This window comes from Salvelinus fontinalis, chromosome 34, assembly GCF_029448725.1.
Source record: "Salvelinus fontinalis isolate EN_2023a chromosome 34, ASM2944872v1, whole genome shotgun sequence".
Taxonomy (NCBI): domain Eukaryota; kingdom Metazoa; phylum Chordata; class Actinopteri; order Salmoniformes; family Salmonidae; genus Salvelinus; species Salvelinus fontinalis.
This window is the reverse complement of record NC_074698.1, coordinates 16,417,351-16,443,536: the sequence shown is the minus strand read 5'-3', so window position 1 is coordinate 16,443,536 and position 26,186 is coordinate 16,417,351. Positions and strand designations below refer to the sequence as shown.

General features: G+C 43.3%; 1 protein-coding gene across 2 annotated transcripts in view; it reads left to right on the top strand.

Annotated features, from left to right (window-relative positions):
- The window catches only part of LOC129833300 (ubiquitin carboxyl-terminal hydrolase 43-like), a 100,413-nt gene extending 74,590 nt beyond the window's left edge, over window positions 1-25,823 (top strand). The window contains exons 8-15 of one of the 2 annotated variants that reach the window (XM_055897797.1): window positions 4,203-4,314; window positions 12,503-12,606; window positions 15,629-15,706; window positions 15,895-16,024; window positions 20,087-20,471; window positions 20,698-20,856; window positions 21,684-21,842; window positions 22,072-25,823. In XM_055897797.1, the coding sequence (XP_055753772.1) occupies window positions 4,203-4,314; window positions 12,503-12,606; window positions 15,629-15,706; window positions 15,895-16,024; window positions 20,087-20,471; window positions 20,698-20,856; window positions 21,684-21,842; window positions 22,072-23,207 (2,263 nt within the window). In that variant the 3' untranslated portion in view covers window positions 23,208-25,823. The remainder of the gene's footprint in view (window positions 1-4,202; window positions 4,315-12,502; window positions 12,607-15,628; window positions 15,707-15,894; window positions 16,025-20,086; window positions 20,472-20,697; window positions 20,857-21,683; window positions 21,843-22,071) is intronic. The other variant, XM_055897799.1, reaches the window with a different exon arrangement.
- The last annotated feature ends 363 nt before the right edge of the window (window positions 25,824-26,186 follow it).

The window sequence follows — 26,186 nt, the reverse complement described above, 5'->3', positions numbered from 1 at the left end:
ACCTATCAAAGATGCAGGACAGACATTTCCGAACAAACTTCCTTTGGAGTTTTTTGGGCACTATCTGTTGTTCCAAGTAGTGAATCTGTTATTCAAAGCATTTGTATGGGCTAATAGCAGTAAGGCCAAAATAAAATTCTAAATCAAATAGCAAAATTATCCTTGGTATGACCTTCTTAAAACAATTCCATATAACCTAGTAAAAGAGCTAAGAGCTTGCTGTCTAATCTGTATCATCTCTGGACACGGCATGCTTTAGATGTGAGTTCCTCGCTGAGATCGTTCAAAGCCAGATTGCTGGACATTAATAGTCTAAAATCCAGTCCTGTTTGTAGCAGGCCACCTCACCCATATTGATTTTATGTATTTTGCATTTGCTTAGATGTTTCTTTCCTAGTGATCCCATCATTATGCACAGTGTGGAACAGGACAAACAAATCATAATGTGACCCATATATATGCTGAGTCTTATTTCCATGCAGACAAACTGCCTGTTGAGGAGAGACATGCGATGCGGATCAGTGGGAATTCTGACACATTTCATAGTCTCCATTGGATGATCTTATTACAAGTGTCAGATGTTTTTTGGATCAAATAACTTTCTCATTTGTTTTGGTCTGACAGATGAAAATAAATCTGACTCTGCCATAAGCGTGAAATTATTATTAAGAGATATGAGCTCTGCATTATTTTTGCGATTTATTCCAAAGACTGCGCAGCTACAAAATGTGGTTCCTTGGAAGTTGTGGGTTAGTGAACGTATGTTTTTGGTTTCACAATGGTTGTGGGAACGAAGCCATACGTTTTGTGACTGGTAAAAGGAATGTTTTTTCAATGTACCGAGAACAGAAGGGAACATTTCGCCTGTTCTGGGAACATTTATTTTTAGGTTGCAGGGAGGTTCTGAAAATGTTTTACTCTGGTTCCTTGAAAGTTTTCCTGGGAGATTTTATTAATGCTCTGAGAACAGAAATATGTTATTGAGTTTTTTTAATAACTTCCTTTCAAACTTTTAGAAATACTCCTCAGTTTTATCAGCTGTCCGGTGGCTGTTCTCAGACAATCCCACAGGTGAAGAAGCTGGATGTGGAGGTCCTGGTCTGGCGTGGTTACACGTGGTCTGCGGTTGTGAGGCTGGTTGGACATACTGTCAAATTCTCTAAAACGACGTTGGAGGCATCTTATGGTAGAGAAATTAACATTCAATTCTCTGGCAAAAACTCTGGTGTACATACCTGCAGTCAGCATGCTAATTGCACAGTCCCTCAAAGCTTGAGACATCTGTGGCATTGTGTTGTGTGACATAATTGTGCATTTTAGAGTGGCCTTTAATTGTCCCCAGCACAAGGTGCAGCTGTGTAATGATCATGTTGTTTAATCAGCTTCTTGATATGCCACACCTGTCAGGTGAATGGATTATTTTAGAAAAGGAGAAATGTTCACTAACAAGGATGTAAACAAATGTGTTCACAAAATTTGAGAGAAATAAACTTTTTGTCCGTATGGAAAAATTCTGGGATCTTTTATTTCAGCTCATGAAACATGGGACCAACATTTTACATGTTGCGTTTATATTTTTGTCCAGTATATAATCTTATTTTCTCTATCCATGGAATTAGTCCACTGTGCCACCAGGATTGAGCTAGCATGCCATGTTTTTTTACACATACAAAATAAAAGTTGTTCATTTTAGTCTATTCAAACATATCCCATTTCATATGAAACAAGCACTCGTTATGATCAGGTGTGGCCAATTAGTGGGCGCGGCCAACGCACCTGAACATACTTAACATGATAGAGGATAGAGTTTTGTTAATGCTGAGAACAGAATGTATATGTTTTTAAATAACATTCTTAGAAAGTTCTCTAAATGTTACTAAAGTTTTCTGTGGTTTTTATGGAAAGTTTTTGTAAGACTCCCTCTGAAAAATGTGAAAAAATTACTTTAAATAGAACCATGATGAAACCTGTAGGAAACGTTATTCTAAACTACTGAAATTCCCACAGAAGAACATTGTTTCTTAATATTCTTGGAACAATTAGAGAACATGACTTTAGATAGAACCATGATGAAACATTATGCTGAAGTATTTTTTACATTTTTTATGTTCTCTGAACTATTTGAGAATATTCCCAATGTCAAACCAGTTGGACAATGTTCCTACAGTAGAACATTACCAAAATTGAAATTAAATGTAAACATGTTTGTACTTTTAGGAAACTTTCTGTTAAAGTAATGAAATACCAAGAAGATTAAGTTTAGTCAAGTTCCTTAAATGTGCTGAGAATGTTCCAAAGCCAAGCAACTATCCTGTACCATTCCCAAAACGTTGTGGGAAGGTTGTATGCAAAATAACCATAGGACAAGCATGCTGTCACCAAGCTCTAAGAAACATATGGTTCTCAGAACATTATGTGCTAGCTGGTTGGGGTCTTTTAGGCTCTTGCCCTGAGATGAACCCAAATGATTCCATTTTGACCTGTATAGTCTTTATCATTCATGCACCCTCTTAAAGCTGTGTGTGATACTCTTAGTTAATCAGGGGTTAGTTATCATGACGATTCATTTCTTCAGAAAATATTTGTGAAATTGTCCTCTGAAAAAGTCTGTCTCAATGGAGCTAATTCTGTGTATTTCTGTAGTATGTCTTTGGATTGTTATTGCACCACTACCCCAGCTACACTCCATTCTGCTGCCTTGGTTATGACGTTGGCAGGCTTGGCCATGCACTAGTCCTCACAGCTGCCTTTGTTCTAGATGGATGATCCCACACAAAACTATCAGAGCGATCATCTGACGATCAACACTCACATCTTAAATCCATCAGTCTGAGTGATGCCCACCAACAGCTCAGTGGACAATTTGTTTCTTGCTGTTTTCTCTGTGCACACTAAGACAAATAAAGCACAACATTGCTTCAGAGACAACTCACAAGACTGCTGTAGTAGCTCAAGACTTTACAACGCTACTGCTAAAACGGTGCCTCGGAGGCACCACAGACTGTGTGGGGATCATTGTGGGATGAACATGGACACGTCTGTAAGCCAATTTGACATGCTTCCAATCTTCCATCATTCTCAGGTGAAGAGAGAGGGGTAGTACTGTGTACTAGGGCCTGCCATAGAGAGAGGGCTTGACAAGACTATGGGCCGATGATCTGAACAGCATACCAAGTCCTGAAAATAAAGGAACAAACACCTCAAAGCACAGAAAATGAAAGGCTTTTTGTCCTGGTTGTTGCAGCTGTTGCTCATAGTGACCATGGAATGTGGGTCTGCAATTACACAACAATCTGTGGAAAGTACAGTATGTTGAATGGAGGACAATGATATTAATGGTAACAATGTTGAACAGTGTTAGCGATAATCCAACTTAATGTACCTTGAGTATCTACATGGTTTCCATGAGTTAATAGGAACAGAATCAATATTTTACTTTAAGACTCAGATGAGAAATACATTTTGATAGGGTTCGTGCACTTTCACGTTGACCTAATCAAGCAAAATCGTGTAGTGAAGGCCAGAGAAATATTCGCAAAATATTCACAAAATATTCAGCTCTGGGTCGTGTTACCTGCAAGATCAACGTACACTGAGGAAAATATTTAATCTTAATTTGATAGATCATTGAGATGCAACTTGATTAACCCTGTGACGAATCTCTCAATTATGTGTGTGAGCCTCAGCCTCTCCCAGTTAGAGATGAGGAGTTTATGACAGAGACATGGTCTCAATCTGAGGTGCCATTTAATGAAAGCATCATGTGATCCTTCAGTTCTGATGCAGGGCCATGCCTATGCTATTGTTATAATGTGTAATTATCTCTGTGTGTCTCATATAGATACACTGTAATGAGAGCTCTGGTATAATGGTGATTATATAGGTGGAGCGTCATCCGTGACAATAGGTGAAGGGGGCCTGAAGACTAGTAAGAAACCAGTGACCTAAGCAGGGCTAGTGTGGTTCTGCCTATATGACAGTGTGAGAAGTGAATGCAGGATGTGTACTCTACTCTACTCCTTCACTCACTGTACATCGATTAAACAGTCATTTGGATCAATGAAATGTTAGTTGACCACAGACATGCTCATCAATGAAATTAAGTTTTTGGATCAGTTCACTTCAGGTATCCCATTGATAACTGTCTAAGATCCTATCTCTTCTGACTGAATGGTCATCATGTGTTCCCATCTGCTCCTCAGGTTTGGACCTCCGTTCCTGATGAGGGAGGACCGCTCCATCTCCTGGGACCAGCTGCAGCAGAGCATCCTCAGCAAGCTCTACTACCTGATGATCAACGGAGCACAGGCCCAGGTACAACACTGGAAGACCATAGCTTACACACAGTTAATGGCTCAGCAACTCTCCAACCCTAACCTCTAACCCTGGGCTAGTGTGTTTTCTGCCTGTCATATCTCTCTATGCCTTGTCTTCGAGTGCAGTATGGGCTACCTCTTGAGTATAAAAAAAACACCTAACCAAAACTACCTTACGGTATGTATACAGTCAGGTTCGAAATTATTGACCCCCTTGATAAAGATGAGCAGAAATTACTGTATAAAATCCATCATTCAAATACTGAGCTATATTGTATGCTACATTTTTTTATTATATTATACTAATACAATTGCTCAGAAAACAATTGATTTTGTCTAACAAGTAATATTTTCTTCTCTCAAAAAGTTAGGCATCAATATTTTTGACACCCCTGTTTTCAATACCTTTCAATTCCTCACCTTGCGAGGATAACGGCACTGAGCCTTCTATGAGTTGGAGAACACATTGGGAGGGATCTTAGACCATTCCTCCATACAGAATCCATTTGGATCCTTAATAACCTTTGTCTGTGATTATGGACTGCCCTCTTGAATTCAAACCACAGGTTTTCAATGGGTTTCAAGTCTGGAGACTGAGATGGCCATTACACAATATTGATTGTGTGGCCAATTCATTTCTTTGTGGATTTTGATGTGTGCTTGGGGTTATTGTCTTGCTGGAAGATCCAAACCAAGTGGCTTGTTTGCACTGTCTCCACCTTTGTTGGGACAACTGCAGAACATCGGACAAACATGTAATGATACAAATGCAAACAAAACAGTCTGCTTAGATACTCCCAGCTGTGTGACCTCTGATTGCGGTTCAGCGCAGCATAGCATGATGTTTTTTATTTTTTATTTTTTATTTTATCCCATTTTCTCCCCAATTTTCGTGGTATCCAATCGCTAGTAATTACTACCTTGTCTCATCGCTACAACTCCCATACGGGCTCGGGAGAGACGAAGGTTGAAAGCCATGCGTCCTCCGAAGCACAACCCAACCAGCCGTACTGCTTCTTTAACACAGCGCGCCTCCAACCCGGAAGCCAGCCGCACCAATGTGTCGGAGGAAACACCGTGTACCTGGCCCCCCTTGGCTGGCGCGCACTGCGCCCGGCCCGCCACAGGAGTCGCTGGAGCGCGATGAGACAAGGATATCCCTACCGGCCAAACCCTCCCTACCCCGGACGACGCTATGCCAATTGTGCGTCGCCCCACGGACCTCCCGGTCGCGGCCGGCTGCGACAGAGCCTGGGCGCGAACCCAGAGACTCTGGTGGCGCAGTTAGCACTGCGATGCAGTGCCCTAGACCACTGCGCCACCCGGGAGGCCCCAGCATAGCATGATGTTAATCATGTCGCCAAACAGCTTTCCAGTTAGTGTCTGACTCTGTCAGGTGGCTGCATGGCCACCAGACTACATATCTGTCTGTCTGTCTGTTTATTTTTTTGAGCAGTGTACAAACAACAAAGGGAACACTTAAACAACACAATGTAACTCCAAGTCAATCACACTTCTGTGAAATCAAACTGTCCACTTAGGAAGCAACACTGATTGACAATAAATTTCACATGCTGTTGTGCAAATGGAATAGACAAAAGGTGGAAATTATAGGCAATTAGCAAGACACCCCCAAAAAAGGAGTGATTCTGCAGGTGGTGACCACAGACCACTTCTCAGTTCCTATGCTTCCTGGCTGATGTTTTGGTCACTTTTGAATGCTGGCGGTGCTCTCACTCTAGTGGTAGCATGAGACGGAGTCTACAACCCACACAAGTGGCTCAGGTAGTGCAGTTCATCCAGGATGGCACATCAATGCGAGCTGTGGCAAAAAGGTTTGCTGTGTCTGTCAGCGTAGTGTCCAGAGCATGGAGGCGCTACCAGGAGACAGGCCAGTACATCAGGAGACGTGGAGGAGGCCGTAGGAGGGCAACAACCCAGCAGCAGGACCGCTACCTCCGCCTTTGTGCAAGGAGGTACACTGCCAGCGCCCTGCAAAATGACCTCCAGCAGGCCACAAATGTGCATGTGTCTGCTCAAACGGTCAGAAACAGACTCCATGAGGGTGGTTTGAGGGCCCGATGTCCACAGGTGGGGGTTGTGCTTACAGCCCAACACCGTGCAGGACGTTTGGCATTTGCCAGAGAACACCAAGATTGGCAAATTCGCCACTGGCGCCCTGTGCTCTTCACAGATGAAAGCAGGTTCACACTGAGCACATGTGACAGACGTGACAGAGTCTGGAGACGCCGTGGAGAACGTTCTGCTGCCTGCAACATCCTCCAGCCTGACCGGTTTGGCGATGGGTCAGTCATGGTGTGGGGTGGCATTTCTTTGTGGGGCCGCACAGCCCTCCATGTGCTCGCCAGAGATAGCCTGACTGCCAATAGGTACCGAGATGAGATCCTCAGACCCCTTGTGAGACCATATGCTGACACATGCACATTTGTGGCCTGCTGGAGGTCATTTTGCAGGGCGCTGGTAGTGCTCCTCCTTGCACAAAGGCGGAGGTAGCGGTCCTGCTGCTGGGTTGTTGCCCTCCTACAGCCTCCTCCACGTCTCCTGATGTACTGGCCTGTCTCCTGGTAGCGCCTGCATGCTCTGGACACTACGCTGACAGACACAGCAAACCTTTTTGCCACAGTTCGCATTGATGTGCCATCCTGGATGAACTGCACTACCTGAGCCACTTGTGGGGGTTGTAGACTCCGTCTCATGCTACCACTAGAGTGAGATTACCGCCAGCATTCAAAAGTGACCAAAACATCAGCCAGGAAGCATAGGAACTGAGAAGTGGTCTGTGGTCACCACCTGCAGAATCACTCCTGTTTTGGGGGGTGTCTTGCTAATTGCCTATAATTTCCACCTTTTGTCTATTCCATTTGCACAACAGCATGTGAAATTTATTGTCAATCAGTGTTGCTTCCTAAGTGGACAGTTTGATTTCACAGAAGTGTGCTTGACTTGGAGTTGCATTGTGTTGTTTAAGTGTTCCCTTTATATTTTTGAGCAGTGTACATGTCTGTCTGTCTGTCTGTTTGTATACATTTTATACGCCGACCTCCCGGGTGGCGCAGTGGTCTGGGGGCACTGCATCGCAGTGCTAGCTGCGCCACCAGAGTCTCTGGGTTCGCGCCCAGGCTCTGTCGCAGCCGGCCGCAACCGGGAGGTCCGTGGGGCGACGCACAATTGGCATAGCGTCGTCCGGGTTAGGGAGGGTTTGGTCGGTAGGGATATCCTTGTCTCAGTATGTAATAAAATGTATGCACTCTACTGTAAGTCGCCCTGGATAAGAGCGTCTGCTAAATGACTAAAATGTAAAAAATGTTGTTAAAGGGTCCTGATGTTTTAGGGAGAAAAGAAAATGACAGGTTAGCATTCCGTGAAGAGAGAAGAGACAGAGATGCCATGAAGGAAGAGTGAGAAACTCTCAGTAATTCTCTGTATTGGATTTATCCTGTCCTTTTTTAAACCTCCAGTTGGCTATTTAATTAAAGCCTAGCTTACAAAATCAGTGTAAGGAGCCTACCTCAGCCAAGAGAGAGACACTCCAAATGGATGTTTTGCCAAAAAAATACAATTCTCTAGAGCTTGAAAGGACAGATACGCGTCAACCTGTGGTTTATGGCAGCAATCACTTACTTTCAAAAGTGGATTTTCTACCCTTATCTAATTTTAGACCACAGCAATGGAGTCCAATAGCAGCAGTGGCAGTAAGCCAGTCAGTCTGCCTGATTGGATCCTGATGTTGCCTCTCCGTTGCCTGACATCTCAGTCAGCTTGGAGCTGCTCACTAGAGCAGACAGGGTGACATGCTACGTATGCTACGCTAGCCATTCAGATGACATGGTGCTGGTGACTGTGTATAATTAGAGAATAACAGCACCCCTCCTTGAGCAGGCTGTGGCTCAGACTCACAGCTGTAATTCATGACACTGCATGATGTCCTCACAGTGACACACTCTGTGAGGATGGGGAACTGATGAGATTTAATTGAAGATGCAATACGGGAGATGAGTAGATTTGTAAATGTGGAATGGAGAATGGATATTTGTCACACAGAGACAGACCATGTTACACAGTCACAGACAGATGATGTTATGGTAATATGTGAGGGATTAAGCAGAAATCTGTCAGTGCTTAGATTGTAATGGGAAAGCATTAGAACATTATTCTCACGTGTAAATAGTGTTGCTATCTACCAAATCATAATGTTCTCTTAACACAAGCAGTAATTAACCCAGGTAGATTTAAGACTGAAAGAAACTGAAAGCAATGATTTTCTCTTGGAATGCATGTGCTACTATAACAACTCTCGTGTCTAATCCAGTATTGTTTGGTCTCCTCTTGCCTCATGCAGTGTTCTGGCTGAGACAGGTAGAAGCTCAGAGGTGTAGTGTTGCGTGCTGTTGAGTTTTAGCTGTGTTTTTCTTCCTATCTACCCAGCAGTCATTCTGACAGGGTATGACATTACTCAGAGCCAGACCAATCCTACGGTGCTTATTTGTTCATTTTCCCTCTCACTTACTCATACCTTCTCACACACCTGTCACACACGCACATACACACACACACACCTGAGCTGAGCCTCTTTCTGCTTCACACACACCAGTGCTTTTCACACATTCTTAGACTGCAGCCTGCAGTGGGTGGGATGCACACACACGCGGGTATATACTGTATCTGTGTGTGGCATGGGTGGTCTTTGCATGTAGACACAAGTCTATCATGCTAAGCAGAATACAGGGCTTAAACAAAGTGGCTAAGTACTAGATGAGAGGAAAACTCATTTCAGGTCCACTTTTGTCATCTTTCGTTTCAAGCTTTTGACAGGTAATTCACTTAGAATACCTCAACCTTCCCAAAGTCTTCAAAGTGAATGCGTTCACAAAAAACATCCCAGAGACGGCATGGAAAGCTGCCAGAGGGTAATGCGATAAACACTAGGACCTCAAATATGTAGCTGCTTTACACGTGCATTTATAGAGGACAGTATGACCCAATGGGAAATCCATTCTTCTTCCATTTTAAACCATTCTGGCATTTCAGTTGGAGCAGTCATAAGAGCACTTAATGTGTTCTGTGTTCGCTATCTCAGGTTGAGCACAAATATAGAAAAACCCTCTTCAAGACTCTCTAGGGTATTTAGACAAACTGCAGGCCTCACAGATTCCTTTATGAGGTCTGGTTATTCCCCAGATGTCCTAGAATTTAGATCTAGCATCTTTATAGGTTATCCCATGACAGGTCGGTGTCAAGCTGTATGCCCACACGGCATCCTAATGTACAGTCCCATAGCAGCTTTCTACATATAATTCCTCATTAGTATTGTCATTCTGTATACCTTTGCAAAGATTTGTCTGTTTTCATCATTTCAATTTTGTTCATAATATAATGTCAATCCAAATGCATCAAGAGGAGTAGTGGCTCCCCCTTTTGGCAATCCATTTAAGGACATCCATTTTCCGTTCCCTCAAGTTTCAAGTTTTATTAGTCATATGTACAGGATACACATGGTAACAACAAAATGCTTACTTGCAGGTTCCTTCTGGACAATACAACAACAATAAGAAATAATAAAAGATAACAATAAGAACAAAAAGTAATTGGCTCAGGAAAATAGAATAAACATTTTAGAATAAGTATAATACAGGAAAGCACAAGTTATAGTCCAATATTTACACATGTATCAGAGAAAGGGGGGATTAGGGGGGAAGTGTTGAAATTGTGCAGTATTAGCAATAGTAAATGAGAGTCTGATAGCAGCAATTGGGGTGTGTGTGTGTGTGTGTGCGCGTGTGTGTGTGTGTGTGTGTGTGTGTGTGTGTGTGTGTGTGTGTGTGTGTGAGGTTAAGTGGGCAGGTGTTAAGAAGCACGGTTTGGCGGGTCATGTTTCGGAGAACGCATGACTCGACCTTCAGCTCCCGAGCCCATTGGGGAGTTGCAGTGATGAGACAAGATCGAAATTGGGGTAAAAGGGGGTAAAAAATAGAAACCCTCTCTAAGCCTCTTGGTGTCAGACCTTATGCTTTGATACCGTCTGACGGACGGTAAGGGAGTGAACAACTCATGTCTGGGGTGTGTGGGATCCTTGACGATGCTGCTGGACTTCCTCAGGCACCGTTTCAAGTAAATGTCCTGTATGGGTGGGAACATGGCCCTTCAGACCACCAGCAACAGTACAATATCTGAAAATGTGGGACAGTTAAACAGGTGGCATGAGTTTGTAAACCTTCTGACCACCCCTGAAAGTCAGAATAACCATGTTCCACATCATCATGGTGATGTGCCAAGTGACACTTTGCTTCTTTAAAACTTGACTACTGACATGCAAAAGATTCTGGGACTGTATTAACAGTGGACTAATGAAAATAATAACAAAATATAGTTTTGGAGTGAATTTTTCTTTTTAAGTGTTAAACCCTGAGAGGGCTGTTTGGACAGATGGGAGCTGCCCCCATCAGGATGACTGGAGAAACAGCAACCATCCCATATTTATCCTGCTGTAATAATGGAAAGGTTTAGTCGATCTTATATGATTTACGCCTAATGAATTTCAAAGCCATGTTATTATGTTATTAACTGATTTACTTTAGTTTGTTTCTGACATGGAAAGTCAAAGTCAACATTTTCACACTCGCAGCAACAGCCATCGTAGAAATAGGCAATACCTGGCACATCTTTGCAATATTTACAGTATTTTCAGGACTGTAGTGTTTCTATACTTTGCAGGACGAGTCGGTTCAGTGTTCTCCTACTTACATAATGCCTTCACCACCTATTTTTAGTTCTCTCCTCTTCACAAGAATCAGTGTTGTTGTTTATCCTGGAATCCGGCCAGCAACTCACAGGAATTCATTTGAAAGAGAGGAAATCAATTTCATTTTCTGCAAAGCACTCCAGAACATCCAATCCCAGCAGGTCTCTGAGTAATATAAACACATTTTTTTCTCAATTTTCCAGATGCAATCGAAACAAGCATAAGGAGGGTGATTATCTTTTGGATTATTGGGTGTTTCACATCGAAAAATTAACCTGTGAAACTTTGGAACCAGGCAAAATATATATATTTTTATTGATTGCGTTCCTGGTAGTACCTTCCAAACTAGAACAGTTCTCAGTAAACAGTTTCTCCTGTATATCTCACAGAGATGAGGCGAAAACTAAAACAAATCTTAATGATGATTCATTTGGAAAGACCCACCCTTTCCTAGCATCCTCCAAGTTTGGTGCAGGGCCCCGAGCCTATCAAAAAGATTCAGAGGCTTTGGCCAGGAAAAATGTGGTTTGGAACTCTTAACTCTCCAATGTATTGATTTGAATGCTTGGCTGCTCATCTTCTCTCTGGTGGCAGTATTTCAAACGGACCCATTAGAAGTTGGTTATTTTCTCTATTTTTCTGTCTAAGTCATACAACTTTTTAGTAATCTCTTTTTGTGTTTCTCAAGCCAATTAAATTCAAATCAAATGTTATTTGTCACATGTGCCGAATACAACAGGTGTAATGCTTATTTACAAGACCGTAACCAAAAATGAAGTGTTAAGTAAAAAATAGAGCAGCAGTAAAATAACAGTAGCGAGGCTATATACAGGGGGTACCGGTACAGAGTCAATGTGCACGGGCACCGGTTAGTCGATGTAATTGAGGTAATGGGAACATGTAGGTAGAGTTAAAGTGACTATGCATAGATAATAAACAGAGAGTAGCAGCAGCGTAAAAGAGGGGGAGGGACAAAGCAAGTAGTCTGGGTAGCCATTTGATTAGCTGTTCAGGAGTCTTATGGCTTGGGGTAGAAGCTGTTAAGAAGCCTTTTGGACCTAGACTTGCCGTGCGGTTATGACCGTAACAAACAGTGCCAATTCGAAGGATGTTATTGCTGGGGGATGTTGCCTTTACAAATCATTATTCAACCTCCACATCAGATGATAGGGCACTTTTTACTGACTACAAACCTTGATCTGTCCTGTGCAGACAGGATTTTAGAGGGTATTGCATTCATCAAATTAGGATTCAAAGAACTGTGCTATCCATCACCATGTGCAAGTCCACCAAGACCAGTGGGATCCCTGATTATACTGTACACTCGTAGTTGTACATTACTCTAGTCCCTGCTCCTAACTCCAGTGGCAATGCCAATATTGATTCATTCAATAATCATCATTTTTCACCTGTGTTCGTCTTTCAGAATGCCAGAGTGCTGTTTAAGATCCGTGTGGTGGGAGGATCAGCGTCCTACAGCTACCTCTCCCCCCAGGATGGACGGCCGCTCTACCACCCAGCAGTGAACAGGTGAGACAGACAGCCTCTGCAGGCCACATACTGTAGCTAGCTAAGCGTCTGCAGGTCAGACAGTTAGGTAGTGAGATGAGAAGGTAAGGCCGCGAACAGGCAGTTCATCAAGCTAAAGTGAAGCAGTAGAGGTGTTCAAGCAAGTCTTCTAAGCATTTCAAGAGTAACGCGTCAAAACCACAGTTTCTTCCCTCTATATTTAGTATTGGTAGTTCTTTACTGAGAGGCAGCCCATACGGTGTAGTGGATTAGGTAATGCCCATTTCTTACAGCAGTGAAATATGCAGCCATTTTGTAAGGTTCCTTTTCAGGAGAGGGTGTCTAATGGTTTACGTTCTGTGGAAGATAATTGCCATTTTAAAGGGTGCTTTATTCAGGCAGAATTCCTCCAGTTGCTTAGAAATGTCCATTCATCCATTTGAATGGTTGCTGGGGGGCGTGGTGCTTTTGAAGTGCATGTGTGCACAGTATTCAGAACACTTCTATTTGATGATGGTGCTACAAGACTCATTAATGTATTGATATTTCAGTAATACTACTAAATTGCTGCACCAGTGCCCCTCAAAGGTTTGTGTGATTCTTTTTTTTTTTACCTTCAACAACACCATCAGTAAAAGCATTTAGCATTTCAATCAATAGCTTTCCCTTACTTTGGAAAATAAAGCGATAGGAAGGAAAATTCTTCTTCCAGCATATAGGTTGTCTGCTTTCCCACTTCGCTCCTTTGACCAGTATAGATGCATTTATCCTGTTGCTATTTTGTGGGTGTTCATAGCCAGCCTTCATCACGGGCAGGGCTGTGTAGAGTCATAATAGTAGCTGTGATGGTGGTAAATAAAAGCAGCTATAGCCTGTGGAGAGATACATGTACTGTCTCTACAGATCTGAAATCTCCGGGGCTCATACTGAGAGGCACCCCATAGCCATGAAGATCACTGTGTAATGAAATTCTGTTTGAAGTGTTCGCTTGAAGAGTTCAGCTGGCTTTGATTGACTCTCAGCCCAGAATATAATGTAGTTTACCTGAAGGACCCCCAGAGCTACAGTCATAGACATTGTGGTAGTGAACTTACTATTCTACTCTCTGCCAAGAAAACTGTAGATAATCTTGCCAGCTGCTCTGAGAGATATTTCTGAATTCAAATACTGTATAATTGAGTCCTTTTGAGACTGGATGGATCTCTCGAGGCCATTATAAAAGCACAACTGTCACAGACGATTTGAGTCAAGAAAACACGCTCCATTGTAGTAGAGACTGAAAAATAAATTGTTTCTCTGTATTGTCCCCATTCCACCTTTTCTACTGCTCATGAATAACTAGCATTAAGGAAAATCTCAAATTAATCTGTCACAAATTGTTTAAAATCCCACCTACCATTTAAATCCTATTTATAACTGACCCAATTAGTGGAGCTGGGTTTCTGGTGGGGCTCTATCACACCAAGAATAGCCGCATGCATTGCTTTAGCTGTTAGGGTTTGGTAAAGCACATAAAACTTGACTTTTACATGAAATCAATCTGACTCATAACATGCTTTAGGAAAGGAAAGGGAAAGGATCCCCAACATGATGTTATTCAATGCTGTCCAGGTTTCAAGGGGCCTACAGTAACGTTAACACAGACTCTGAATGAAAAGCTAATGTTTAACTACTTTGTTGACCTGACGAAGATCCAACTCGGATCAAAAGGTCATCTTTATTGTTCGTCTGATTAAATCACCATGGGAGCATACCAGGGTTGCGGGCATTCCTTTTTTCTTCAACTACTTTCTTACCATCGATTGTGCTTTAAACCTATGTTGTTGTGTGAATCGTTTGTGGATATTCTGTATATTCATCCTCTGAAAACTCACTTCTGAAAGCACTATCTAGAAATCCATGATCTGCTACTTTTTTTTGAATCCCAGCATGTGGTGGATCTTTAATTGTAAGGTCATGCTGACACCTAGTGGCTGTACAGAGTCCACAAATACATGCTGCTGCACAAAGGCCCTCTCTGAAAAGGTCTCTCATTTCCAATGAGGATTTACCCCAGTGTTTTACCCAAAAGGCTCAGACTTTTCTGTTTCCATCTTCGTGGGCTGGCACCTATGTCTCACGAGGCCATGGCTCTGCTCTGACTTGGAGCCATGGCAAAGCCCTGGGTACTTTTCAGCTGGCATTTACATGATGGCTAATTCTGAACTTTAACACCTTCTCACAAAACTACAGTATTCTTGAATGATGCAGAGCTTGATGATTCTGCTCGCAAATAAGTCTTTAGTGCCACACTCCTAATGGAAACACAACAACGCTATAATTTACATCAGAGGTCCCCAAACTGGTTTGGCCCGCAACCCTATTTTGATATTAACATTTTTTGTGACCCCACCATGTAAAACAAGTGATGGAATCAACGGCCAATGTTTACTTTTTTAATTGGGGCTATGACAATCTATTATAAATCAGTCTGATAATAATTTTCTATGATCTTCTGTACAGAAAATAACAATCATTGATGATGTTCTTTTTCCCTGATTTAGTGCCTGATCTTGTCCACTCTGTTCTAATAAGGCTTGTGGGCATTGTAGAGGGAAACAGACACACATGTGTTCCTGAGAGTCTTATCTTTCAGTGATGGGGTCATAATATTTTGTATCTTAAACCGTTCAAATGATGGAGCCACATTTGTAGGAAGAAAACAGAAACATGTCTGTTTATTACAACCACATCTAGCGGCTACCAGAGGTTACTGACATAACCCCAGTTCTATGAACCAAGCATGATTTTTTCCCAGAGTTTCTCTTGTGACCCATCTTCAAATCTGGAGACCCCACATGGGGTTGCGACCCCAATTTGGGAAACGCTGGCCTACATTAACATAAAACACTGGTGGCCCACTGGTGAGGAGGGTAAGACTCAATGGAAAAGCACCATAACAAAATGTACATTCCACCTGAATAATAGGTGGACGGTGTGCGAAGGGGATTATGCTGAAGTTTTACCTCGCTAATCTGATGACCTTTGACCCCTTTGTTCCCAGAGCTCTTAATCTCTGTGGCTCAGGAGGACCGCCCCATGTGAAGCTCATCATCGAGTGGGAACACAGAATCAAAGACTGGTCAGTCAATCTCAGGGACAGTGTATAACTTTCTAGCCCTGAATTATTGTAGCCCAGCTGTAATCATAAAACAGTATGTATGCTGCTGCACGTGCCTTATTTTATTAATAAGGCACGTTTCTCTCTCTGTGTGCATGTTCCCAACTCTGTCTGTCTGTCTGTCTCTGTGTCTGGTCGGTCTCCTGCAGCCTGTTTGGGAACATCCAGGAGGAGGTGGTGAAGGATGCTGAGAGTGTGAGAGGCCAGCATCAGCAGCACGTCCAGCAGCACAGTTGTACCCTGGACGAGTGCTTTCAGCTCTACACTAAAGAGGAACAGGTACATTATCTCCTCCTACAGGCAGGCAACAACCACTGCTGAGTACACTATGTTGTCTCACTATAGATTACAAGGGTGTCAAACTCATTCCACGGAGGGCCTTGTGTCTGCTGGTTTTTGTTTTTTCCTTTCAATTAAGCTCTAGACAACCAGGTAAGTTGAGTCCCTTCCTAATTAGTGACCTTAATTCATCAATCAAGTCCAAGGGAGCAGCGTAAACCCGCAGACACTCGGTCCTCTGTGGAATGAGTTTGACGTGTGTCATAGAACCTTATATACCGAACCCACTGATTGAATTTTTTATTTATTTATTTCACCTTTATTTAACCAGGTAGGCTAGTTGAGAACAAGTTCTCATTTGCAACTGCGACCTGGCCAAGATAAAGCATAGCAGTGTGAACAGACAACAACACAGAGTTACACATGGAGTAAACAATAAACAAGTCAATAACATGGTAGAAGAAAAAAAAAGAGAATCTATATACAATGTGTGCAAAAGGCATGAGGTAGGCAATAAATCGAGTAATTACAATTTAGCAGATTAACACTGGAGTGATAAATCATCAGATGATCATGTGCAAGAAGAGATACTGGTGTGCAAAAGAGCAGAAAAGTAAATAAATAAAAGCAGTATGGGGGGTGAGGTAGGTAAATTGGGTGGGTAGTTTACAGATGGACTATGTACAGCTGCAGCGATCGGTTAGCTGCTCGGATAGCAGATTTTTAAAGTTGTTGAGGGAGATAAAAGTCTCCAACTTCAGAGATTTTTGCAATTCGTTCCAGTCGCAGGCAGCAGAAAACTGTAAGGAAAGGCGTCCAAATGAGGTTTTGGCTTTAGGGATGATCAGTGAGATACACCTGCTGGAGCGCGTGCTACGGGTGGGTGTAGCCATCGTGACCAGTGAACTGAGATAAGGCGGCACTTTACCTAGCATAGCCTTGTAGATGACCTGGAGCCAGTGGGTCTGACGACGAACATGTAGCGAGGGCCAGCCGACTAGGGCATACAGGTCGCAGTGGTGGGTCGTATAAGGTGCTTTAGTAACAAAACGGATGGCACTGTGATAAACTGCATCCAGTTTGCTGAGTAGAGTATTGGAAGCTATTTTGTAGATGACATCGCTGAAGTCGAGGATCGGTAGGATAGTCAATTTTACTAGGGTAAGTTTGGCGGCGTGAGTGAAGGAGGCTTTGTTGCGGAATAGAACGCCGACTCTAGATTTGATTTTGGATTGGAGATGTTTGATATGAGTCTGGAAGGAGAGTTTGCAGTCTAGCCAGACACCTAGGTACTTATAGATGTCCACATATTCTAGGTCGGAACCGTCCAGGGTGGTGATGCTAGTCGGGCGTGCGGGTGCAGGCAGCGAACGGTTGAAAGCATGCATTTGGTTTTACTAGCGTTTAAGAGCAGTTGGAGGCCACGGAAGGAGTGTTGTATGGCATTGAAGCTCGTTTGGAGGTTAGATAGCACAGTGTCCAAGGAAGGGCCGGAAGTATACAGAATGGTGTCGTCTGCATAGAGGTGGATCAGGGAATCGCCCGCAGCAAGAGCAACATCATTGATGTATACAGAGAAAAGAGTCGGCCCGAGAATTGAACCCTGTGGTACCCCCATAGAGACTGCCAGAGGACGGGAATGACTGATGAGGAGCAAGGAAATCCTTCCTACCTGTGATTTTCATTATATACTGTATTTTTGTTTATAGGGGAGACTGCCTCTAGTTTGAAACAGTCCTTTAAGGGAAATTCATCCAAATTGCTAATCCATTAATCGTATGCTACCTTAAAAATAAGATGCACATTTATTATTTGGGTTAACAATCCCTTTAAGGACATCATTATGGAATCCATCATGCTTCTTACAGACCCCCCAGTGTTATAAGAAACAACATCAACAGTAACAAAGGATGTGAATGCTGTGGCATGATGCCAAGAACAAAATCTGCCTTGAGTCAAATCAATCAAGATGACCTGTAGTGGAATTAATCTTGCCAATTGGGCTTTTATTTTCCCGTCAGTGGAGTGTTGGTATTCTATTAGAGCTGTGAATGGGCTGTGTTTCTGCTGGGAACTGTATGCTCTCGCTTAACTGTACCTGCACCCAGGTCGGTGTCTATACGACTTATGAATCAGAATACTTCTTTCCCTTCGAATGCTTGATTGATCTTCCTGCTCCCAGTTATACTGTACCACAATATATTGTTTACAGTCATGCCCCATCTCTATTAGAGGTCGACCGATTATGATTTTTCAACGCCGATACCGATTATTGGAGGGCCAAAAAAGCCGATACCTATTAATCGGCCGATTTAAAAAAAAAAATTGCTTGTAATAATGACAATTGCAACAATACTGAATGAACACTTATTTTAACTTAATATAATACATCAATAAAATCAATGTAGCCTCAAGTAAATAATGAAACATGTTCAATTTGGTTTAAATAATGCAAAAACAAAGTGTTGGAGAAGTAAAAGTGCAATATGTGCTATGTAAGAAAGCTAACGTTTAAGTTCCTTGCTCAGAACATGAGAACATTTGAAAGCTGGTGATTCCTTTTAACATGAGTCTTCAATATTCCCAGGTAAGAAGTTTTAGGTTGTAGTTATTATAGGAATTATAGGACTATTTCCCTCTATACCATTTGTATTTCATTAACCTTTGACTATTGGATGTTCTTATAGGCACTTTAGTATTGCAAGTGTAACAGTATAGTTTCCGTCCCTCTCCTCGCTCCTCCCTGGGCTCGAACCAGCAACACAACGACAACAGCCACCATCGAAGCAGCGTTATCCATGCAGAGCAAGGGGAACAACTACTAGAAGGCTCAGAGCGAGTGACGTTTGAAACGCTATTAGCGTGCGCTAACTAGCTAGCCATTTCACTTCGGTTACACCAGCCTCATCTCATGAGTTGATAGGCTTGAAGTCATAAACAGCGCAATTTGACGCAAAATGCACAAAAGTGCTGTTTGAATGAATGTTTATGCGCCTGCTTCTGCCTACCACCGCTCAGTCAGATACTTAGATACTTGTATGCTCAGTCAGATTATATGCAACGCAGGACACGCTAGATAATATCTAGTAATATTATCAACCATGTGTAGTTAACTAGTGGTTATGATTGATTGTTTTTTATAAGATAAGTTTAATGCTAGCTAGCAACTTACCTTGGCTTACTGCATTCGCGTAACAGGCATGTCCTCCTCAAGAGCCTTCTTTTAGTTTCTTCCTGAGCATTGTTTGAGTCCTATGTCTGCTTCTGATAGGAGTGAATCCTTTCCCATTGCCATTCATGAGGCAAATGACTAAGCTTTCTTTAGCTCCATTTGTGACCAGGTTAGTATCCTCGACTGAACATGAAGGTTATTGGATGCAGCTGCCTCCATCTCCTTCCTCCACTCTTCTTCATGCACACTAATCAGAGGGATTAGAGTGCCAGAGGCGGTCGCCCCAGCAACAGGTTGTGAAAGTCTGAAAAATTAGGCTGCACCTACTGTTCTGATGAAACAGACACGGTCTCGTGCACAGAGCTATCACTGAAGACCACCGCGACCTGTATCAGACCATGTTTCATGTCTAAAACATGCTTCAAACTGCTGGGAAAACAATTTTTGCTTATTGAAAATATATTTCACAGTGATTTAGATGGTACAATGATTCCCTACACTATTCAGTGCTTGCTTTCTCACATAAACTGAAATTGAGCTAACAATGTAGCATTTCTGCAACCAGGAATGAGCGATTTTCACTAAATAGCACAGCCACAAAGTCAGAACAGCTGCCGCTCCGGCGGGAGAAATCAATAGGAAAAGCAAACAGCCAATCACAACACTGAGAGTAAAACTGTAAGTAATACTGTGAAACATTATCATTCCACAATTAGCGGCAGATATATTATGGACATTTTCTGAAATTACAATACAAAAATTTAAAACAATCCAATGTAGCACCTTTAGAGAGTATTATGAAATGATTTCAGTGGGTTGATTGAGGGACAAGATTTCATTTTTTTTTTTACATGGATGAAATCTCTCTCCCCCCTCTCTCTCTCTGCCAGCTGGCTCCGGACGATGCATGGAAATGTCCCCACTGTAAGCAGCTGCAGCAGGGCATGGTGAAGATGAGCCTGTGGACGCTGCCTGACATCCTCATCCTCCACCTCAAGCGCTTCCGGCAGGTGGGCGAGCGCCGCAACAAGCTGGCCACGCTGGTGCGCTTCCCCCTGGACGGCCTAGACATGGCGCCCCATGTGGTGAAGAGGAGTCAGAGCACCCGGCTGCCCCCCCACGGTCCTCTGCCCCCCCACGGTCCTCTGCTCCCCGGCCCCCTGCACCCGGCCTGGAAACAGCCCTGCCCACCCGACGTGGCCCCTCCAGACTTCCTATATGACCTCTATGCCGTGTGTAACCACCACGGAGGCATGCATGGTGGACATTACACAGGTTTGTATGGAGGGACTGTCTGGCTGTCATATTCACATCCTGTAAATGTTCTATGAAATATCAATCTCATTGAAAGTGGTCTTAATCAGCAAGGTGTCTTGAAGTGAGATCCAGTCCAAAAATGTGTTTGATGATGATGATAATAAAGATATGGTGGTGGTTTGTTCAGTATGTATGTAAGTACACACTGTTGTGCATGTCTGAACAGGTGTCTGTGTCTCTGCAGCGTTCTGCAGGAACTCATTGGACGCCCAGTGGTATGGGTATGATGACAGCAGTGCAGAACCAGTCACAGAGGGGGAGGTGTGCACACGGGGAGCCTACATCCTCTTCTACCAGAGACGCAACACCATCCCTCCATGGTCAGCCAGCTCCTCTCTCAGAGGTGAGCCGTGTTGACAAGTCCTTTAATTAAGCCACAGTCTGCAATATGTTCTGCAGTTCTATTGTGTCATTTCAATAGATGATATATACCAATCCTGGAAGAATACTGCCCTTTAGAGGTCTTCAGTTGAAAGTAAGTCCATGTAATGGAAATAAGGCTTCTGAAATCCATTATTGGTGAAATGATGGCTTTCATCACTCAATAATGAATGGCACTTCAATGACAGTATCCAGACATTTTTTGAAATTTAAAGCATTAATGTTGAAATCGAAAGAGGATATGATTGGCAGTGTGTAATAACCTTGTCCATCATAGGATTGAGGTACAGTAAAGGCATCTGCATACTAGGTTTGGTTTGCTCCTAGCAGAACTCGGATAGGCAAAGTGAACATCTGTGCATTGTATACTCCCTTAAAAGACTTTTGCTTAAAAAACGAGAAAAAAGCAGCAATAGTACTGTTTGTCCCTCTTGAGACGCCGTATAGTCAGAATTAATGTAAGATAACTCAAGAAATCTGTCATTCAATTTGACGTTTTTGCCGAGGAGATCTTAGTCGTGCATTTTTACATCTAACTAAGATGTTTGGTGCACTATTTCACATAGAAAAGTTTATTGAAGAATCCCTACTGACCATTCACCGACGAAGGGGCATAGACTTCGGCTACCAAACTAACAACTACTAACAAAATGTTGTCATAATATATGAACAAACTCTTCCGAAATGTCCCCCTCTAGGAAAAAGAGACAGGTTTGTATGTATTAGCTGTGTTGAGAGTCCAGTAGAAGGCACATTGCTCTGTATAACAGTGTTCTTCTACTTTTACAGGCTCCACCAGCTCCTCCACGTCAGACCACTGGCTGATCCGTCTGACGCGGGACAGCCTGTTCTCTGGGGGGTCCACCTCTGGCCCTCCTGGCCCCACACCAACCCCCGAATCCCCAGAGCTCCCTGTGTTCGAGGACGAGCCTCTCAAAACAGAGACAGGCGAGTAGCCCATTGGGACACCATTTCTCTAAATAAATAAAACCACTATGGCTCGCTGTGTCTGATTGGTCTGAAGTTCTGGTTGTTACTCAAAGAGGATTATCTCTTTGAGATAATTACATCATTAAAAAGCAGATGATTATGTAGAAAAATCGATCAATGAACCATTATAAAAGAGGAGGAATATGAGGAAAAATCCTAACTTTGTTTGTTTTTCTTCTGGGTCCAGATGGGTTTGAGAATAAGCTATTTGTCCGAGGCACTCAGGGCAGGAGCGTGAGCATGAGGTCACCCACTAAGACCAAGGACACCCTGAGCAAAGTGCTGCCCCTGCGCTGGTCCTTTGGTTCCAAGGACCGCCCCAAACCCTCCGCCCCCAGGCGAGGGGAGCTGGTGGAGTACCTGGAGTCAGGGCGCAGGCCGCGGTGCACCAAGGACCCCATCATCACCCTAATGGCCACCCCGCCCCAGGGCGGGCACAGGGACCTGGGCAGCTCCCCCAGTGGGAGCAGCCTGAGTTGCATGGACAGGCCCAACTCTGAGGCCTGCGACTCCCCAAGAGTACCAGAGGGCCAGAGCAGGCCTGCCGTAGAGAGGAACTCCAGCCTGGGGCTCAATATTATCACTAAAGCCAGGGATGACAGCTCACTGGGCCGGAGGTCCTCCAAGAGGTTCAGGCAGGACCAGGGCAGAACCGTGGACCCTCACAGAGGCTCCACTGAGGGGGTCCACATCAGTCACAGTGCCCCCCCAAGTAGGGACTCCACACTGAAGAGGCCCAAGGCCCAAGCAGGGCTGACCTCCAGGGTAGGGGTGCTGCAGGCTGGTCTACACCCTGAGGAGAGGAAGGGGGTGAGGGGTCAGGAGGTAAGGAGCCACGACAGCCTCTTGTCCTTTTTCAAATCTGGCTTCCTGAAGAAAGACGCTCAGAGTACACCTAGCAAGGGGGAGGAAGTCCGGGCCAATGGCCACGGACGAGCCAGCAAGGTGGCAAATGGTAGTTCGTCTAAACTCTCCTTCTCCAATGGGACCCTGAATGGCGCAGCGCTGGAAGAAAAGAAGGCCAACGGCGCCCCTAGAAGTGACTGCCGTCACAGCAAAGGGCAGCTTGTCAATGGGAGGGCAGGGAGTCACAGCTCTGCTGCTGACATCAAGCGTGCCCACAGCTCCAGTAACATCCAGACCAAACTGGACTTGACCCTGCGCAGGTGTGCCTCTCTGCAGAAGAACGGGCAGGTAGCTCCCCCGGCCCCCCGCAGCAGCCTGGCCACAGACAAGCCCAGCTATGCCACCCTGCAGCGGGCACGCTACAGCACCACTTCCCTGGGCAGGCAGCAGAGACCCGTCCCCGAGTCCTGCTTCTGACTCCCTCCGCACCGCTAAGCTAACTGGCTGCTGCCACAGCAGTAGAGTTATCTGGAGTGTGTGTCTCTTTATTTAGAGTTTGTGCCAATGCTACTGCCAGGGTTAGCATGTTAGTGTGAGCTGAGCAGTCTGGCCACCACTGCTAGAGCAGAGGAATAGTCACTGTGTTACTATAAGACAGGTCATTAGGGGAGGCTTTCCAAACAGCTGAAATCTGTAATGCAGTGCGTAACAGTTAACTGTCTGTCATAGTCTTCTGTTAATGTAAGTGCCTCTGTGACAGCTCAGAATGATTGTTTGTTGAACACTGGAACCACGCTATTGATTGACACACATCACATCCAGACGGTCACCAGGTCTCTGTAGTATAGCCAGCAGAGCTGTTGTTTCTGAAGGGCATCATGTACCCTCTGTTAACACTGATGTTTATTGACGTATTGTCTTTGTGTGTAAATGAATCTATGCAGACTGTGTACAATGGAGAGGTACAACTGCTGTATTGTGATCATATTTATTCCACAGACATGTCAAGCATCTTTCTTGGTTGTATGCTGTCCTTGATTTTCTATTGATGCAGCCGTGGAGGAATATCCTGCACGAAAGGATTCAATTAAAGGATTGTCTGTCTGTGCTTCCACGGCAAACTGTTTGCTGGGACCTCACACACTTATGTTATTGCTAATATTCATCATGTATCATCCACTGTCAGTGGCAACTGAACGAAACAGGTACTGTAATAACCTGGTTGTTACACACCTGTTACTGACTACCGTACTGTAACGACGGTGTGTGATTGGAGGAGAAGTAAGGGTAGAGGAATGAAATGCCGATTTATGTTCGTAACTAACATGATTGAAATACTGGGTTGAAAAGAGGGTAGTTGGCACACCATGTACTCCAGCACACTGATGGTCTTGTATACTCCACAATAGATTTAATGGATCTTGAACCAAAGTTTGTGTCAATCCGAACATTCATCAGGACCCTGATAAAGGTCTAGATAATCTAGTAAATAATCTCGTAAAATAATCAGAAAGAGTCACTTGAGAGTTTTGTACATTGACTTGTGTGAACTTAGATGGGTGCTATTATGTGATGGTGAACTGTTGTGGAACCTCCTCACACCGGTGGTTTAGGTAAGCCCCTTATAGAGCAGCAGGGACAGACTGACAGCCCATTTCAAGGCTTTTAATGTCACTCCCTGTATCTACCCACTGCTGAGCTACAGAGAAAGTTACTGCCTGTGTTTCACAATAACTCACCAGGGGGCATTAAACCTGCTCCCTGTTGCCATGGCAAACTCCCTTCAAGATACCAACTGTGAAGGTGCTGCTGTCTGATGTACTCTGCAGAGGGGCAGGGATGTCTTGATTTTCATTCATTTTCAACCCAAAACATCTCTTGCCTGAGGTTCCAATATACATGACGATCTATTACATTAAATTAAGATCATTTAGTAATTTTTCCTATAGAGTGCTGTAATGCATTTTAATTGTCAGCCATAGGGTACATGCCAATTCAGATATATGCACATTCTGTGTATGTTCTAGTCAGTGCAGATTTCCCAGCAACAATGGATAGAGCACATGTGTTTGAGCTTTCATCAACTGTATATAGACATATGTAGTAGTAATACACATAATACCAACACAATGGCATACAGTGCTTCTGTAAAGGGAAAAACACTATTAGAGTAAATGCATTTATCTATTAGATTTCTGAGTTACTTAATTACTTAGGCCCATCACCCCATGAGAAGCATAGGCCATCAACTGGCCGTCAACTGAGTTGACTTCATGTATCTGAAATGATCTAGAATTTAAACCCAATGAAATTATACAATCATTTACTATTCTCCTAAACTATAATGTTAATGTGTAGGACATATACTGTATGATTGTGTTAGCAGACATACAGTAGTAGCTATGCAATATACTGGACCATATGGGAAGCCCCACATGCATCATCATAACTTATTCTAATGGGGATTGGTTGATGACACTACACCATCAACCATCATGACAAATTGGTTGATGACACTACACCATCAACCATCATGACAAATTGGTTGATGACACTACACCATCAACCATCATGACAAATTGGTTGATGACACTACACCATCAACCATCATGACAAATTGGTTGATGACACTACACCATCAACCATCATGACAAATTGGTTGATGACACTACACCATCAACATTGGCTGATGACACTAGCTCAAATGTTATGCCTTTTTTTATTCACTTGTTCTCATTGTTTCTGCAACCTTATTTAACTTTTCTGTATAACTTTGTTTACCAAAACGAGCACTTGTTTTGGAAATGACCCTAAATGAAGGATGCTTTCCTTGGGAGGGCATGGGTTGAGTATATTTTATATGCAACTTTTGTAAAAGTCTACATTTTATACCTGATTTGTAATTATGTAAATGAAGGCTCCAGATGATCAAATCAGATAATGTATGCTTCTGATCAGAGAGCAACGTCAGGATAAAGCACAAGTGGACTTGAATTGTGAACTTAACATATATATGGTATCTGCCTCTAATATCTGCTTATTACCATACTGGAATTTATTTGAATTGCAAATTAAACACAGCTTTTCTCACAACTACTCTCTTTATTATATCATAATACAAACGAGATATTCAATTGCATATGTCATTGTATCTGTCTAACTTGGACTTTGAACTGCCTCAGGTTCTGCTCATTTCCATACCACATCATACCAGCTTAACTTACAAAACCAAGGTGTAGAGAACAACTGATTAACAAAAGTTGATCTATTGTGGAGAAAAAAATTGTATTCCATATTTTTCTTAAATTCATCATCCAGTGTGTCGTACACGTTTTGTTGATATTGAGAGAGCACATTCCAAATAGTTCTCTTGCCATGTGAGCTGTGCTCTTAGGGAAATGTATGCCTTTCCTAAAAACACCTTTCCTACTCACTTTTCAGTAGTTGGTATTCAGA